The 16,665-nt window shown below is 51.5% G+C and overlaps 1 protein-coding gene across 1 annotated transcript in view; it reads left to right on the top strand.

Moving 5' to 3' along the window:
- Positions 1-336: 336 nt before the first annotated feature.
- Positions 337-16,665, top strand: part of gstt2 (glutathione S-transferase theta 2) — a 23,559-nt gene continuing 7,230 nt past the window's right edge. Inside the window, exons 1-2 of the mRNA XM_079270159.1 lie at positions 337-511; positions 790-877. Of these exons, the coding sequence (XP_079126285.1) occupies positions 388-511; positions 790-877 (212 nt within the window). The 5' untranslated portion in view covers positions 337-387. The remainder of the gene's footprint in view (positions 512-789; positions 878-16,665) is intronic.

Raw genomic sequence — 16,665 nt, 5'->3', positions numbered from 1 at the left:
ACGTATCGTGTTGTTCAGAAAAGAATTCGGTTTGTTTTGAGTAACAGTAGAACTCTGTAAATGGAACTTAACACAAACAAATAAAGATATATTAAACCTCTCTCTCTGTCTCTCTCTCTCTCTCTCTCTCTCTCTCTCTCTCTCATAAAATAAATTAAAAGCACACATTGTTTGTTTGTTTGTTTTTCATCTGCGACCCAGCCGTTGAGAACCACTGATTTAGAACAGTGATGGAACTTTTACTCTGAAACTGCACACTCCGGTACACAAGGTGGCGGTATGCACCAATTCAAGTACGTTGCCCCGCCAAGCGAAGAAAAAGAAGAAGAAGAAGAAGAAGAGCACAGCTGTTTGTTGGTTATCTCTCTCCCGGTAAAACGAGTCTTCATGGCCTCGCGCCGGGCGGTGCAGGTCTACCTGGACCTGCTGTCGCAGCCCTGCAGGGCGGTGCACCTGCTGCTGAGCTGCACCGGGATCCCGCACACGGTCCGCACGGTGGCCCTGAGGAAAGGTGAGCGGGGAACCTGTTCTCAGTGGAACCCTGTGAGCTCCTGTACTTCCGTACAGCTGTCCTGGGGACCTTTGCCCTCAGTAGAGTCTTACCGGCACAACGTGACATTTACAGACTTCTGTATTTTTCTGAAATAAAAGAGAAGATCATAAATGCTCATAAATAAAACACACAAGCAGCGAGTTGGTTCAGTTGTTTAAAGGTACAAAGTTCAGTTACCGTCTGAGTTCTTCTTCTGTGGTTGCCGGCTGGTCTGAGTTCTTCTTCTGTGTTTTCAGGAGAGAACCGAACTCCAGACTTCACGAAGATGAACCCGATGCAGAAAGTTCCGGTGATGGAGGACAACGGGTTCATACTGACGGAGAGGTACACAAATATAATGTGTGTGTATATATATATGTGTATGTGTATATAAATATATATATATATATATATATATATACATATACATATATATATATACACACATATATATATATATATATATGTGTGTATATATATATATATATATATACATATATATATACACACATATATATATGTGTGTGTATATATATGTGTATATATATATGCGTGTATATATATGTGTGTATATATATATGTGTGTGTATATATATATGCGTGTATATATATGTGTGTATATATATATGTGTGTATATATGTATGTATGTATATATATGTATATATATATATATATATGTATTGTCAAGAAGAGTTGACCTCTCAGCGCTGCCTCGGTAACATGTCGACACATTCAAGGGAGAGAAGTCAGGCTATAAGAGCGCAAAGCATATATTCAACGTTGAAGTATAATCAAACGGATAAAATGTATGAATAAATATAACGAAATGTTCTAATCAATTGTGTAACAAATGTTTAACTGCATAGAAGTGATTTAAACAAATGTAATGAATGTTTCTGTGTGTTCTGTGGAGCTGAGATAGATGTATTGGGCAAGTATTGGGCAAGAATGACATTGCTGTAATCAAGACCAGATGTTGGGTGTAGTCAAGAGAAAGATCTAGAAACTGATGTAAGAGTTGAGTCATACAGGCAATGTTCGGCCTAACGCCCTTTCCAGAGGGAGGGGGGATGAGTAATGGACCAAACAGGTGGGGGCTGATCACAGCCCATATGAGGAATATAAGGACATGCTTGCAAAGAGCAAAGCTGGGATTTCATCGCGGATGCCGTACCAAGCGCATCGGAGGAAGATACTACAGCCTGCAGCTGATGTATTGAGGGCTTCGTCTCTGTTCACGGAAAAGAGACCTCTGTTCGTGGACATTGAGATTAAAAGACGAAGGTTCTAACTCTCCCCACCGCTCGCCTCTTAAACATCTGGACAACTGAGAAAGCCGCAGCTGCCTGAGAAAGACTTTGTACTGAGTTTTGAGAACAGCTGAACGGGCTCCGTTGCGGAGCGGGAGGACCGAGGGTCTGGCCAGACCTTCGCTCCTAACAACTCCAAAAGAACTCTTTTCATCGCACCATTGGACATCCAGCTCCAACCGAACCGTCTCGGCGACTAAAACTAATGAGTATAATCGAAGAAGATAATTAAATTGACTAATCATGTGTAGTGACATTTTATGTGAGCTGTAGCTGTAACCCCTGCAAACTAACTAAATATAACCTGCAATAAATATCTAATCTGCATTTAAAGTGAAATCCTCAAGTGCATTAATTTGCCGAAGTAGTAATAAGTTCCTCGTGACAGTAAAAAGTTAAAGCTATTGTATGTCTAACAACTGAGTTCTGAAAGGTTATCCTAGAGACCGAATCCACTGAACAATCCCTTACGGTTTTAGCAAGAATTAATCCTAGCCGTTAAAACCTAACCTGGCATTTACCAAGAGCACGGATCCATAAGAGGGAAGCTGCCATAACCGACGCGACTGGTGTGAGCGCCCGGGGCCAGGACTGGTCTCTCGGCCGAGCGCGCTCTGACCGGAGGAAGCAGGGTAGACGTTGGGAGTAACGGCAGTAAGCGGAGCCAGGCGAGTTCCCTCGCCAGAACACCAGCTCGAGAATCTTTTAATAGAGAGCTGAGTCAGTAATTAGCCCCGTATCGGGCCAGAAGTACCCAGGATCTAACACGTGGCGCCCAACGTGGGGCTCGACGGAAAAGGAGTACGTTGAGTCCAAAAGAAGAACCCCGGCAGCAAAGAGAGGCTGTCGTTCGTGTACGAAAAGACCTGAGGTGAGGCGTTGGGGTAGAAAGTAAAGCTGCCCAAGCCTCGAAGAAGTCCGATTGCGAAGACATCCACGAATCGAAGCTGTGTGTGGTATTTACAGGCCAACACAGGAGAATCCGCAGGCGACGGGGAGCATCGACCAGACTCGCCCGACCTGTAGAGGGACCAGAGCCTGATCCCATCCCTTCCTCAACGCGCGACGAGAGGCTTTGGGAGGAAGGCGACTCGAGACAACAAAGACAAAGACAAAGTCCAGGATGGAAGCATCGCCCGGAGGATCCGATGGCGGCGGAGGCGACCCAGCGGTACGAGCCAACGGCCCTGATGGAGGGATCGCCACCGGACAGCAGAGAGGACCCGACGGCGACGGAGGCAGCCCGCAGACGGAGACGACTCAGCAGGACGTGCCAGCGCCATCGACCCCGGACCAGGCAGTAGACGACAGCCCGGACCAGCAGAAGGACGACGCTGGACCAAAAGGAGCGACATCGGGAGAACCGACACCGATGCCGTATCCAGGGGCACAACGCAGAAGCGAAGTCCAACATCAGATCATCCTGAATGGCAGAGGATGGGACACCTGGGACAAATCTGTTCAACAACACCTATTCGTCCTGCATGAAGAAGCAGATAAGGCGAAGGTGGGGGAAAAAGTAAAAGCAATTTGCAAAGATAAGGGGGGTTATCTTGCTCCCCTTGCCCTTGCGTCGGGACTGGTGGTGGCAGTAGTAGAGTGTGAAGGACCGCCGAAAAGCAAACCGAAGATAACAGAATGGCTACGTTGGTGGCTGGAAGTGATGAAAGTCATAAAAGGAAAAATAGTCACCGTAATCAGCCCGTCAAAAGACTACGACTCAGTCGTAAAGATGCTGGCCGCAGAAATTGTAGCGGGGGCAGTGACTATACAGAAGAATGTAAAAGCCACCCCCCGCTACAGAGAAAGTGAAAAAGAGCGAGAAGCCATAGCGGCATGGATAGCCGAACAACCAAGTTACCACACGGCTCCCCACGAAGATCAGCTCAGCGCCCAAGGGACCTCGGTGCACACGGACTCCTCCACGGGGGTGTCCTCGGAATCCGACATAGGGGACAAACAGGATAGCGGCAGCAACGGGGAGATCTCAGAGGAGGACGAACCGAGGGACGACTCAACGCTGGATAGGAGCGCCGAGTACCAACTGCTCCCGCCCTCCATGGGATCCGGGACTCCCGCTGCCACTGCAGTACGCACGATCCTGCAGGACTACAACGGCCCAGTACCGGGAAGGCACAAAAAAGCTCAGGGTAAGACAAAACACGTTCGCTCCCCGAACCCAGAAGAGCATCTTCAAAAGTTGAAAAAGATGCCCGAGGGGACCAAAAAATATGCGAACCAGACAGGGTTAACCGCATATAACCACTTCGGAGAGCCTTGGGACATAGACAGCCATGGACTGGTTGTCTTAACCAACTCACATCTAAAGCCTCATATCTCCCGGTTCAGAAAGAGTCTGGTAAGAGAGGCAGGCAGTCTCTACAAAGAAGAGCTTGAGGGGCGCCTCCCGGGATGCAGACAAAGACAGGAGGAGGTGGTGGTTACGAGCGGCGGAGAATCAAGACATTATGCGGTGCTACACGTACCGATCGAAGGATATGAGGATGGCGAAGATCAAGACGCCTATCGGGACAGCATAGAGGAGGCATTAGAAAAAGGTGTCACCCGAGCAAGCGAATTGTCCTTCAAAAGAGTCGTTATATGTAACGACGGCGCCAGGTCCGGCAACCTACCATGGGAGGTAGCAGAAGAAGCGGCAATGAGGATTCTGCACCTCCTGATGAACGCTCCCCACGGGTGGAACAACATCCGCGAGTTGGTGATAGTCACCTCGGTGGCCCAATACCAAGAGAGAAAAGAGAGAATACTGAGACCCCTCTTCAAAACAGAGGGGCCAAACAACTGGAGGGCAGGACCGCCGGAATACAAGGACGAGAACGCCCCAGTTGCGAAAGCAGTTCTGCCCAGGCTCCCGCAATCAGCAAGATTGAAGAAAGAAACCAGGACGGAGCAGAGGAGCTACCAGGAATCAACACCCGGACCCTCAGGACGGGAGGAGCGACGTCCAGAGGTCAGCTCAAGCCAGGAAAAACCACAAAAGGAAAGAAGAACTCCAATCCCCTCTCCCCGGACAGTAGCGGTGCAGACAGAAGAGGAAACCCCCGTGCCAACCAAACCTCCACGGGGGTTCCCCAGCCCAGCAGAGTCCGTCGGCCTGCAGACAATGCGCTACTCCGGAGGAGGAGAAGAGCCCATGATAAGGTTCCAAAGTCCAGGCGGGACCAGGGAAAGTCCGAGGACTCCACAGAGAACACCAGAACCAGTTCAGCCGGCCTCGCCGTCAGCAGAACCAGAACGAGAGGCGCAGGAAGAAGCGGCAGATGTGAGTTCAGATGAAGAAGAAACAGCGCCAAGCCTGACCTCCATCGAATACGATGCTCCAGGAGGAATGACCGACCTGAGAATAGGAAGCAGAAAAGGCAAGAAGAACGCGCTGCCCCTAGTTTCAGTGTGCACGGCTTCGCTGAAATTCCCCCGAGACGATCGTTACGGGCCCATGACCACCAAAGACGGAAGAAAAGCCTATGCTCCAGAGGTCGGTCAAACAAATTATGATGTTCCAGAAATATGGCTGCACGACCTCGAAGGAATGAAAGGAACAATGGTCTACGCGACAAAAAGAGAATGGGCGAATTTTCTAATGACCCCGACCTACGGCTCCCTCGCAACAGCCACGGAGCTGACGGGTAACTTTCGCACAGGCTTTGTGACAATCGTGTACGACGTCATGTTGCGACGCCTGAAGAAAGCAGCCTACAAGCTGGCAGCAGAGGAAGACAAAGAGCGGAGGCAAGACATCTCGGACACCGAGGACGGACAGCCACCTCAAGGGCAGGGCCTTGCACGAAGCAGCTGCCCCACCACCGCTGAAGAAAATGACTGCATAACAAAGATGCGGGCTTCCACCCAGAGCTTTGGTGAGTTCAAAAAGATCAAGGCGATGGTGACAAACCGAGACCCAAAAGAATCGGTGCAAGAATATCTGACGCAGAAATGGCTTATGGTAAAAGCTAGCTCCACAAACGATGAGGCGAAAAGATTGTGGCTAGCTCATGTGACGGACCAACCGATGGGTCCCGAAGAAACCGCGGAACAGCACTACCGAAGATTAGTGTTGGAGGACTGCGAAGACGAGGAGTCACACATCGACAAGGCAAGAAAAAGCTTAGACAAAGGGCAAACTCTCACCCAGGCATGGTACGCCTTGCGACAGGCGATTCCGCCGGACAGAAGTGTGCAAGTCCTTAGGAAGCTGACAAAGGGCCTAATGAATGACATCGATTTTGTGACCCTAAACATCAGCAAAAGTACCACCGAACAAATCCAAGAAACAGTAAGAAAGTGGGACTTGAAGAAAAAACACTTGGAAGAGAAAAGAGAAAAAGGAAACCAGCCGAAGCCGCCGGCTCCCAGGCCCTCGTATGACAACGCGAGGCCCGCCGAGGGACCCAGTCCTTCACAGACACAGAGAAGGCAGTCGGGAGGATTCCAGAGGAGTCCACAAAACTACGAGCGTGAGCCAGGATTCCGGAGGGGTTCTCAAGGCTACCAAGGCTACCCGCGAGAGCAAGGACCTCAGAGGGGTCCACAAGGCAACCAGAGGGAGCAGGGAGCTCCAAGGCAAGAAGGCTTCCAGAGGCAGGGCGTTTACCACAGGGCCCAGCCGGATCAACAACAGGAGGGGCCACGGCCCCCACCAGCCAACAAAAGCGGTTTTCTCTCTTCCGAGGATTACAACAAGCTGACGACAGAACAGAAACAGGCCCTTCGTGCCTCCCGCCTGGAAGCTGGGAGCGAAGGGCAGAGAAAGTAATGGCTAAGCGGGCGCGGGTCACAGTGGATCATGCCTATTGGGTGGGGGACGACATATACACCGACGTGGGTGGAATCCCCTATCAGGTAGATACTGGTGCAGAAGTGTCGATGACCCGCAAATGCCTTGAAACAAAAGGACACCTGACTGTTCAACTAGCCGACGGAACCATCAAAAAGATTCCGTTTGGCGTCTGGAAAGGAGTTGTATGGGCTCTAGGACCCTACAATTTAATGACAATAACAGACTTAAAAGAGCTGCATAGCAGCCCAGCGAATCGAACCCCAATACAGAAGCGACTCAGAATCCTCGGGGCAAAACTAATCCAGATGGGATCGTTATCACCAGAGTGGTACAAACCAGTGAACATTCCAGAAGTGACCAAGCAACAAATCGAAGACAGCGACCTTTCTCCGGAGGGAAAAGAAACGCTAGAAGACATACTTTCCAAAGCCGGAGTGGCTAGGTTCAAAAATGACTGTGGAGACATGGGTGCGAAATACACCCACACCATAGAAGGGGGTGTACACCCGCCCGTCCGCCAATACCCCCTGAATCCAGGGGCCGTTGCAGAAATGGACCTGATAGTCACGGAGCTCAGCGAACTAGGAGTGGTGCGCGAGGAGCCAAATCCCATCACAAACAGCCCAATACAGGCAGTCAAGAAGCCTGAGTCATCGGGAGGTGGCTGGAGACCTGTTATCAACTTCAAGGCCCTCAACCGCAGGACTGTCGCCAACCGAGCCAGCCTGATCAACCCCCAAGGGACGCTGAAGACACTAAGACTGAAAAGGTACAAATCCTGCATAGATCTGGCAAACGGATTTTTCTCGTTGAGGCTAGCCAAAGCCTCCCAGGGCAAGACAGCGTTCACCCACAAAGGTAAAGCGTACGTCTGGGAACGGCTACCGCAAGGCTACAAAAACTCTCCGAATGTTTTCCAGTCAGCCGTGATGGACATACTCGACGGCCTAGAGACAACAATCTACATCGATGATGTATTCATTGCAGATGACACCGAAGAAGAACATCTGCAAAAATTGAGAAAAGTCGTAGAACGACTAACCGCAGCAGGCTTGAAATTGAATCTGAAAAAATGCCAATTTGGACGCTTCCAAGTGAACTACCTGGGATTCCAGGTCTCCAACGACCTGGGACTCTCAGACGGATTCCGGGAAAAAGTGGAGCAGATCGACCCGCCAACCTCGCTGAACGAACTACAGCAGGTGCTGGGGCTCTGCAACTACGTTAGGGACCATGTCCCTAGCTACCAGAAGTATGCAAGACCACTGTATGTAAAACTACGAAAAGAAAAGCCAGAAGATGCCCACAAGAAGTGGGAATGGACCGCAACGGATCAAAACAGTTTGGAAAACCTGCGGACAGCCATTAAAGAAGCTTTGCGGCTGGAGCCACGAAGCCTTACAACCAAGCTGGTGGCAGAGGTCAGTTGCAACGACGACGACGCAGTGGTAAAAGTGTGCAACGAGGGCGGGGGAATAGTCACTCTGTGGAGCTACACCCTGTCCTCCGTGGAAAAGAAATATCCAGCAGAAGAGAAGGAGTTGGCAGTTCTGGCAAGGTATTGGAGCACCCTGAAAGATCTTGCTCAAGGGCAGGGCATCAGGGTCCTCACGCAAAGCCAGGTCCATCGATTCCTAAGAAAAGCCACGGTAGAGAGCACGAAGGCGACGAACGCGAGGTGGGGACGTTGGGAAGACATCCTGCTGGACCCAGACCTCGAAATCGGCCCTGCACAACCCGTGAGTAAGAAAAAGGCGACTCAGGCCGAGAAGCCAGCCGAACCGATAGAGTGGACTCTATACACCGACGGCTCGCGAAAAGGACAAGACGACAAAGCCTACTGGGGCTTCATTCTCAAGCACAATGAGAAGGAGCGCTTCAGACAACGAGGCCAAATCCCCGGCAGTGCCCAGACCGGGGAGGTAACAGCGATACTGGAAGGTTTGCTCGAGTTGGAGCGAAGAAAGGTGAAAAGAGCTAGAGTCATAACTGATAGTTATTACTGTGCTCAGGCCCTTACTGAAGACCTGTCCATATGGGAAGAAAATGGTTTTGAGAGTGCTAAAAACAAGAAAGTAGCTCACGAAAACCTATGGAGAAAAATAGCCGAATTGCGGCTAACAATGGAACTCGAAGTGGTGCACCAGAGGGCCCACACGCGAGCAGGAACTCATTGGCAAGGAAACGAAGAAGTGGATCGTTTCGTCCAGATGAGACAAATTGTCTTTGTTGGGATCGAGAAGTGGGAAGATTTGCCCAAAGGACGGGTAGTCCCAGAAGAGAACGTGAAGGAGGTGGTGCAAGCAGTGCATGGAGCACTTGGACATGCAGGCACCGTTCCAACACGAAGGGAACTGGAAAAGCAGCGACTCTGGATTCCTGAAAAAGAAGTCCGCAGAATCCTTCAAGACTGTGAGTTGTGTGGTCGATACAACGCAGGAAGGAGAGGACAAAGAGTGGGAGGACTCACCATTAAAAGTACCGTACCCTGGGGTTCTATCTGCATGGATGTGGCAGGACCCTTAGGGGTACCGGGTAAATGTGGAGAAAAGTACCTGTTGGTGCTTGTGGACTCCATGTCAGGGTATGTAACCACGAAAGCAGTACGAAAAGCTAATGGCAACAGTGTTGTTAGCATGCTGGACCAAGTCTGTGGCTACTTGGGGTTGCCTAAAGAGCTCAGGACCGACAACGGAACGCATTTTCGCAACGCTAAAGTGGACCAGTGGTGCCAACAGCATGGGGTAATGAGGATCTACTCTCCCCCATACACCCCCCAGGCTAACGGGGTGGTGGAAAGGACCATTGGCTTGGTGAAAAGTTGGATTGGGAAAAATGCCAACTCGAGAGAATGGAGCACTAAGACCCTGGAAATCGCCAAAACCCTGAACGACCGCTACCGAAGTGACAGGCCCTCCCCTGCGGAGGAGCTGATGCGCCGCCCCTTCACATCACAGGAAGTGGGGCGGGGCTCCGAAGATAAAGAGCCCAAGCTTGAGCAAAAAGTGCCACTTCGAGTAGGACAGCGCGTCTGGATCAAGGCTCAGGTCGGTGCTTCTAACTCTGCAGTCAAAGCCAAGTACGCTAAATCAGACATAGTTGTCAAGATATTGGACAGTAATACTGTTCAACTCAAGAAGAAAGGAATCCAAGGAGTAGGGCAGCTGAAGCCAGTTCCGTACTAGGAGAAAACCAGGAACTCAAAAAATGGCCACCCACATACAAGCTTTACCACCCTTTGTCAGAGTGGCCAATGTCAAAGGGGTGGTTAACATGAGAAGGAGTACTACGGGGCTCTGGGCAGGAAGAGCCATGAAGAAGTTGGAGTATGCAAAGAAAGGCTTTCTCTCAGATGAGAATGAAGTCTTAACATGGAAAGAAATCGAGAATGATTGTGTGTGCTGCCTGCTGCCGACCACCCTTAACCTCACATGGCAGGGACCCGGAAACAAGAAACCACACCGGGTCTCTGGACGAAGAAAGGAATTTGACCGTATGACCCACAAACCAGTGAAGGTTTTGGATGCATATGTGTGCGGTTTTTGTCGTATAGCGCTTTTACCAAGGTTGCACTTCGTCATCCAGTGGGATCTGCGGGGGACAAAGCTGAACCTTAAGGACTGTGTCTGCCAATGGGATGGACACAGGCTGCTCCTCTGTGCGTCTTGCTCCGTACTCCAGCTGAATGGACTGCTGGTGCAAGCTGGAGCAGCCGACGGATGGCAGGTGAGAAAGTTTCTTCAGCCAATACAAACCCTGGCACCCGTCTTGTGGGAAGGTGAGGGTGCTGCCGCTCCTGTTGATCTATCACACAAGGAGACTGGAGGACCCTCGGCACCAGCTATGAGCCCACTCGACGGCGATCCACACGAAGCAAGTGGAAACAGTGCTGTCCCCATGAGATCCTGGTGGGAGTCGGTGGAAAGGAACTGGCCATACAGCCCAGGCCAGGCCGAGGTTGCCAACCCGCCCCTGTCTTCCGTACAGATCCCGGGGGCCTTCAGGGTCTATCGCAGCCCTGATGACCCAGGCTACGCAGCCACTGCTGCATCCTTACCCGATTGCCGCTTGGAAATGGCAACACGAGAGGGGTGGCTGGGGCCCTGGGAATTAACAACCTGGCGCGAGTTAATCGAGGAGGTGTTTTGTGATCCTGATGTGCCAATACGTGAGCTTGCCCCGGTACCAACAGAAGCTGGTGCTCGCGGCACGAATCTCCAGTATTCCACCACAGATCTGGACGCCTTCCACCACACCGGTGCCAGGACCAAGGAAAAGAGTAAGATTTTCACGGTCACCCCAGAGGGATGGCGCAGAAACGGTGCTATGCAAATACCGGGCTCCTGGGCGGCCAGAGCGCCAACGCCTACATGGGAGACCCGCACAATGCGCGTCATGGTGACGCTGAAAACCGTGATGGTTCCATTCGACGGTGTGTACTCCGTCGGGGTGGAGCTGACCAGAGCGGATGAGGCGGAGCCTCCTCCAAACCCACGCGCAGACGCAAAAGGTTTGACCGCTTGGGCACGGAAGTCATTTCGCAAACTGCAGCGGAGTGGAAAGCCTCGCAGTAACAGCTCATAGAAAAAGTATAAGCTGCTAGAAAAAACGGAACTTGATTGTCAACATGTCGCTGCCAAACCCACCAAACAAAGATTGCAGGGACCTATCAATAGTCTCTCAGTCCCTCCTCGCACAAAGAAGGCCATATCTGCAATTGCCGAACGAAAATGTCTTTTTGGACAGACCCCAACGCGATTTTGCCTACCGAAAAGGCCTCTGTGGATCCGGCGCCTATTTCTGCAGCAATGGCGAATATAGGCGCTCGATTGACCTGTCACTACCCGGGAAGGCGGAATTGCTGACTGCTTTTCGCACAGGATGGCAACTCCAATATGACAGAGTCAATCGGACCCATCCGTGGCTGCTGCAGCCAGTCCTCCCTTGTCCTGACCAATCCCCCTGGATCCTGAATACCGTTTTCATCTCAGTTATGGGTCTGCGGTTGAAGTTGCGCTGGGGTCCTAACTATGCTGATTATTTGCAAAACGACTATGTTGATCTTTCGCTGGGTGAAAATGTGATCTGGACCACCAGCCCGGTCATGCGGCGTCTCATAGCGCTCCACGTGAAAAACAGCGCGCGCTGTGTAATTGAGAACCAAGACATAGAGTTGCGTATGGTTCATTACCGCCTGCCAGGCCTTGGCCCACCGAACCCGGACCCATGCCTGACCTTGAGGGAATTGCCTCCTTCCAGATTACGGACTAAGGGGCTTGGCCGGCTTAACCTTCACGAACCCTCTGCTGCATGGGCTAAAGTAACGGAGCTCCAGACGGACGACGGTCAGCCGTTATACGCATCTCTTGCCAAAGTCCGGATCCTTATCGACCCAGTGGACAGACAGATCTACGCATGGCTGCGGCAAAATAATGCTGTGAACGAGGGTTGCTTTGAACCCCCCCCCTGCTCCCCCTCCTTAATCGTCACCTACTACCAGTGGGTGTGGCGGGGGCTGGACTTAGCCATTGGCAGATACCCATCGGTGCTATATCACCAGCTCCTGAAGGGCAGGATTAGTCAGTGCGATCCTGACTCTCCCCCGCGCCTCAGCTCCGGATGCCTAGCTCCTCTTCCAGAGGTGCTACCGACCAGAGCACTGCAGAATCCGAAACCATGGATCTCCCACTACTTCATGGGAGAGTTCATGAATTTAGGCGATCCTCAACCTTTACCCCCGTCTCATTAAGACGCCCCGGCCAGCGCCTGGACCAATCAAGTGAACGACCTCGGAATGGAAAACGACTATGGCTTTGCTTAATGGCTAAAGTAGTAGCAGTATTAACAGGACTATGCCTTGTCCTGGCTATACTGTACTACTATGGTAGTATCCCATGGGCCCTCACCCATGTGAGGGTGTCCTACACTACCACAAAGAAGTTCGACCAGACATGCTGGACGGTCGACTCTGGAACGATCGTTCTCTCTCAACTCGCTGGACAGAAGCGCGCCTCGCCCTGGTTGGACCTTGAGGTTGGCTCTAATGCAACCCGTCAAGTCCAAGAAGGGGGTGGGACGCCACCGAACCTGACAGCTACTATCATCGCGTGGATGACTATCTGGGATCAGAAAATCAACGATTCGAAAATCAACGACACGGGTGAAGAAACAGACTGGGCAGGCGAATTCCAGAAGATAATAGAGAATTCGACATGGAGGATAGATGAAGTATCTACGCTGGGAGCGGAGATGAAGATTACGGTAATGATGAAGAAAGCACAAGAAGAAAAACGGGCACAGTGTAATTGGATCTACCCCGAAAACGGTGTCCCAGGCTGGTACTGTTCATGGGCATGTGTCTCATGGGCAGAGCAAGGGAACGAGGGATACTGGAAACCCGAGGTAACCTATGCAGCGAGCCACCGCAATGATACGTGTTTGATGATTTTACCGGCAGACGGAATGTTCTGGGGACACTACAATCTCACCTGTGAGGCCACACAACCGCGGCGAAAACCACGACGGTTTAAAGCTAAAGTGAGACCACTAAGTGCCACAGGTAACACCACACTAGGAAACTCCACCGACTGCCAGCGGAACAACCTCACCAGCCGAGCCGTGAATGTCACGCAGCAGAGGGAAGAAGAAGTAGTGGAAGTACAACCTACGGCTTCAGAGACGGTTCCAGAGGAAAAAGAAGGGCAGCCGCAGCTGCCACTATTCAAGTCAAGTGACAGTCTTCGGAGAAATCGGAGCAGGAAATGGACGCAGCATTGTAAAAAGAACAAGCTCCCTCTCCTAGATAAGTGCTTCTGGAATGTGTTCTTTTATTGCGAAGGTCAGAATTACTTCGTAATAACTCCGGTAAACAAACCACAGTATCAGGCTCATAAGTTCATCTATCTACCCGAACCTAATGCCCGGCACGAGGCCTGGCTCAACAACACCCTGCCGTGGATATGGATAACCGAGCTAACGCATTTCAAAGGAGCCTTCACGGAGGGTTACTCCAGAGCCAGCTTCGGCCTTTTGGGACCAAGGACGACCGACATGTATGTACAAAAGCTGCCGAAACCCGAGGATTTAATGACAGCCCCAAGAGGGGATTTCCAAAAGATTGACACTTGTGTGACCAACAAAATGTTCATCGCTCTGAACGGAACAGAGTATCTAGCCGACGGCGCCTCCCCGAGATGCACACTCTGGCAAGAGTGGTATCGGGCTTGGGGAACGTGGCTATATGACTGCACAGGCCTGAAGACGAACAAGACGATCAAAGGAACCCTGCAGGCATGGAAAGAGGCCCACACCCGGGACGACGGTTCAACCTGGTGGGGCCTACAGAAGGATGAAGTGTTAGAATGGGTGGTGCCATGTCTAACTCAAACCAACAACTACTGGGTGAAGTATCAGTACCTGGCCACAGTGTACTCGAAAGAAAGAGACATCTGGCCTGGGGTTTGGAGCCGACCAGAACCATATGTAGGCCCGCGGCCCTGGAAGATGGAATGCAATCGAGGAAACACGACCTGCAACATCAGCCTGGCCGGGGGACATTGTGAGACTGTGCCAGGATGGGAAGACCATTGCCAGACCCACTATGGCGCAGAATATGAAACCCACGTGCAAGAAGTAACCTGGGTGAAGGATAAAGACAAGAAATGGAGACGGTCAGGGCCTCTGACTAGCAGCTGTACCAACTTAATCCTGGGCCATCGCATGAAAGACAGAGTGAACGTGAACGGCCAAATCATTCCCCCAGTAACCGACCCTACAGTCTTTTTAGCTGAGGGCCACGCCTTCAGGAAAAGCCTCTGCGAGGGTAAAGAAGACAAAGGATTCGAATGGGTAGGAGCTAACCGCCTCTACGGGAACGGAACATGCTACGAGCCAGAAGAACACTGGCTGAGTTGCGGGAGCGGCCGACGAGAGCACGAGTGCAGTTGGATCGAACTAACGGGCGCCTCCATAGCCGGGACCGCAACCATCGTAGTGGAAGAAGTGGCAGGGAAGATTGGAGAAGGATTCTCGGTCATAAAGGGATGGATGGGGAGTTTGTTCTCCTGGCTTTGGCCTTATTTGTTGATGATAATTGGAATTGTCATCTTGGGCCTGATAATCTGTGCCGCCATTAAGGGCGGGGTAGCAGCCACTGTTGCCTCGTGCTTTAAGGGGAAGTTGAAGGAAAAAGGAGAAGTGAAGAAGGGACTCCTCCCACGAAGGAAGGAGGAGTCCACCCACCTATAAAGGGTGAACAACAGGAGCGCCATAGCCATTGCAGACCCGGAACCTCAGCCAAGAGCCTCATACTGAAATAAGAACGAATAAACCTAAGAAAGCCAAGATGACCAACATGACCAACACCACAACCATTGCACCTCCAGGCATGAACGCCACTTCTCCCCCAGGCATGACCACTTTCGGAGTGAGTATGACCAACACCACGACTATTGTACCTCCAGGCATGACCACCTTCGGAATGAGTATAACTGAAGCATTACAGAACTCCTCCGACACCGCACGCAGATGCAGGCCATTTATTCGCTTAACCGACCTGGACTTTTGGGTCCTTGAGATCATATGGTTCTTCTACTGTTGCATGGGCGAATGGTCCAGGAATCAGCCGCTAAGAATACTGGCCCTGGCTGTAGGGTGTCTGAAAACAGCGATTGAAAACATCTATCGAGGATCGCTGTGGCTTACCCTGACATGGTTCGCTACATACCTCCTGGGGAGAATCCACATCGACTCTACTCGCTGCGGTCTAGTAAAGGGTGGAATGGTGATCATCTGGCTGGTAATCGACGTCGCTGCAGTTTTCTACAACCCCCTGAAGATGGTCTCGGCAATCGTCGAGGCCTCTCTGGCGGTTACAGCCCTGACGTATCTCGTGGTCATGACCATGGCTATGAAAGAAAGAGGAAGAGGGCGTTGGCTCCACAAGATCGGCGCCATTGCTCTTTGGGGCATAGGTTGGGGCATAACTGTCGCCATCTACTGGTTGGGTTCTGAATCATCAATCGGGATAGCAGCCTGGCTCATGCTGTATGAGCCTTTGTTTCCAAGAAGGGTTAGGCCTACAAGCCCAGGCCTAACACCTCCTCCAATGGTGTTGGCATCTCCATGGCTGCATTCTCTGGCTCAACGGCGCTCTGCAAAGCGCTCCAATAATGAGAGGGGGCCTTAAAAAAGAATGAAAATAAGACCACCCCCTGCTTGCTAAAGCTTGGCTTGTAAAAATGCGCTGAAAAATGTAATAATTAATGAAGTCTTTGTGTTCAACAACATTCAGGAGGAGGTCTGCTGTGTCCGCTGTGGGATTCCTCCGGAGCTAATGTTGCACCTGTGGGAGGTAAACCAAGCCCTATGGTGCACCCAATGCTACCTGGGGCAATTCCCGGTAGGAGCAGCCAGCGGCCTCTTCTGCAAAGGAAGTACCCCTTATATGCCTGCGATGAATGTAGTCGACTGTATGGAATTAGAGGCTAAAACAAAACCAGTGTGGACTTCCGCTGGGAGAACCCCACCAGAGGTCCTGCTCTATGCTGATGGTGTATACTGCCCAGTATACACAAAAATATGGGCGTATCCTGATGGCATCCGGGTGTCCAGCACCCACCTCACCGATGGCCGCTTCGTCGTCATTGGACCTCGCCTGCCCGCCCTGCAGTATCCACTACCAACTCCAGAAGAAGACGACGACACGGCAAGCATCCCGGGTGTGGAACACCGAGACGTGGGTAGCCAGACGATGCTCGCAGGAGTAGTACCAAATCTAATGGGGATGTGGGGATACGACGAGGACTGCGGCGAGCTGGTGGAGGTAATCCCTGAAGGATTGATAGTTCCAGGCGAGGATGAGGACAAAGCATCAACCAGCCCCGTCCCTACTCCGGCCTCCCTCTCCCCTGACAGCATTCTGAACCAGAATGTGCTGGCCCTGGTGCTGAGCCTGGACGAGCAGATGAAGGATGCCATAGATGACGAGGAAGATGACAGCGCCCTCCTGGATTTCCAGCCACCA

The sequence above is a fragment of the Melanostigma gelatinosum genome (genome assembly GCF_949748355.1).
Source record: "Melanostigma gelatinosum genome assembly, chromosome: 6".
Lineage (NCBI taxonomy): Eukaryota > Metazoa > Chordata > Actinopteri > Perciformes > Zoarcidae > Melanostigma > Melanostigma gelatinosum.
This window is presented reverse-complemented; position numbering and strand designations above follow the sequence as displayed.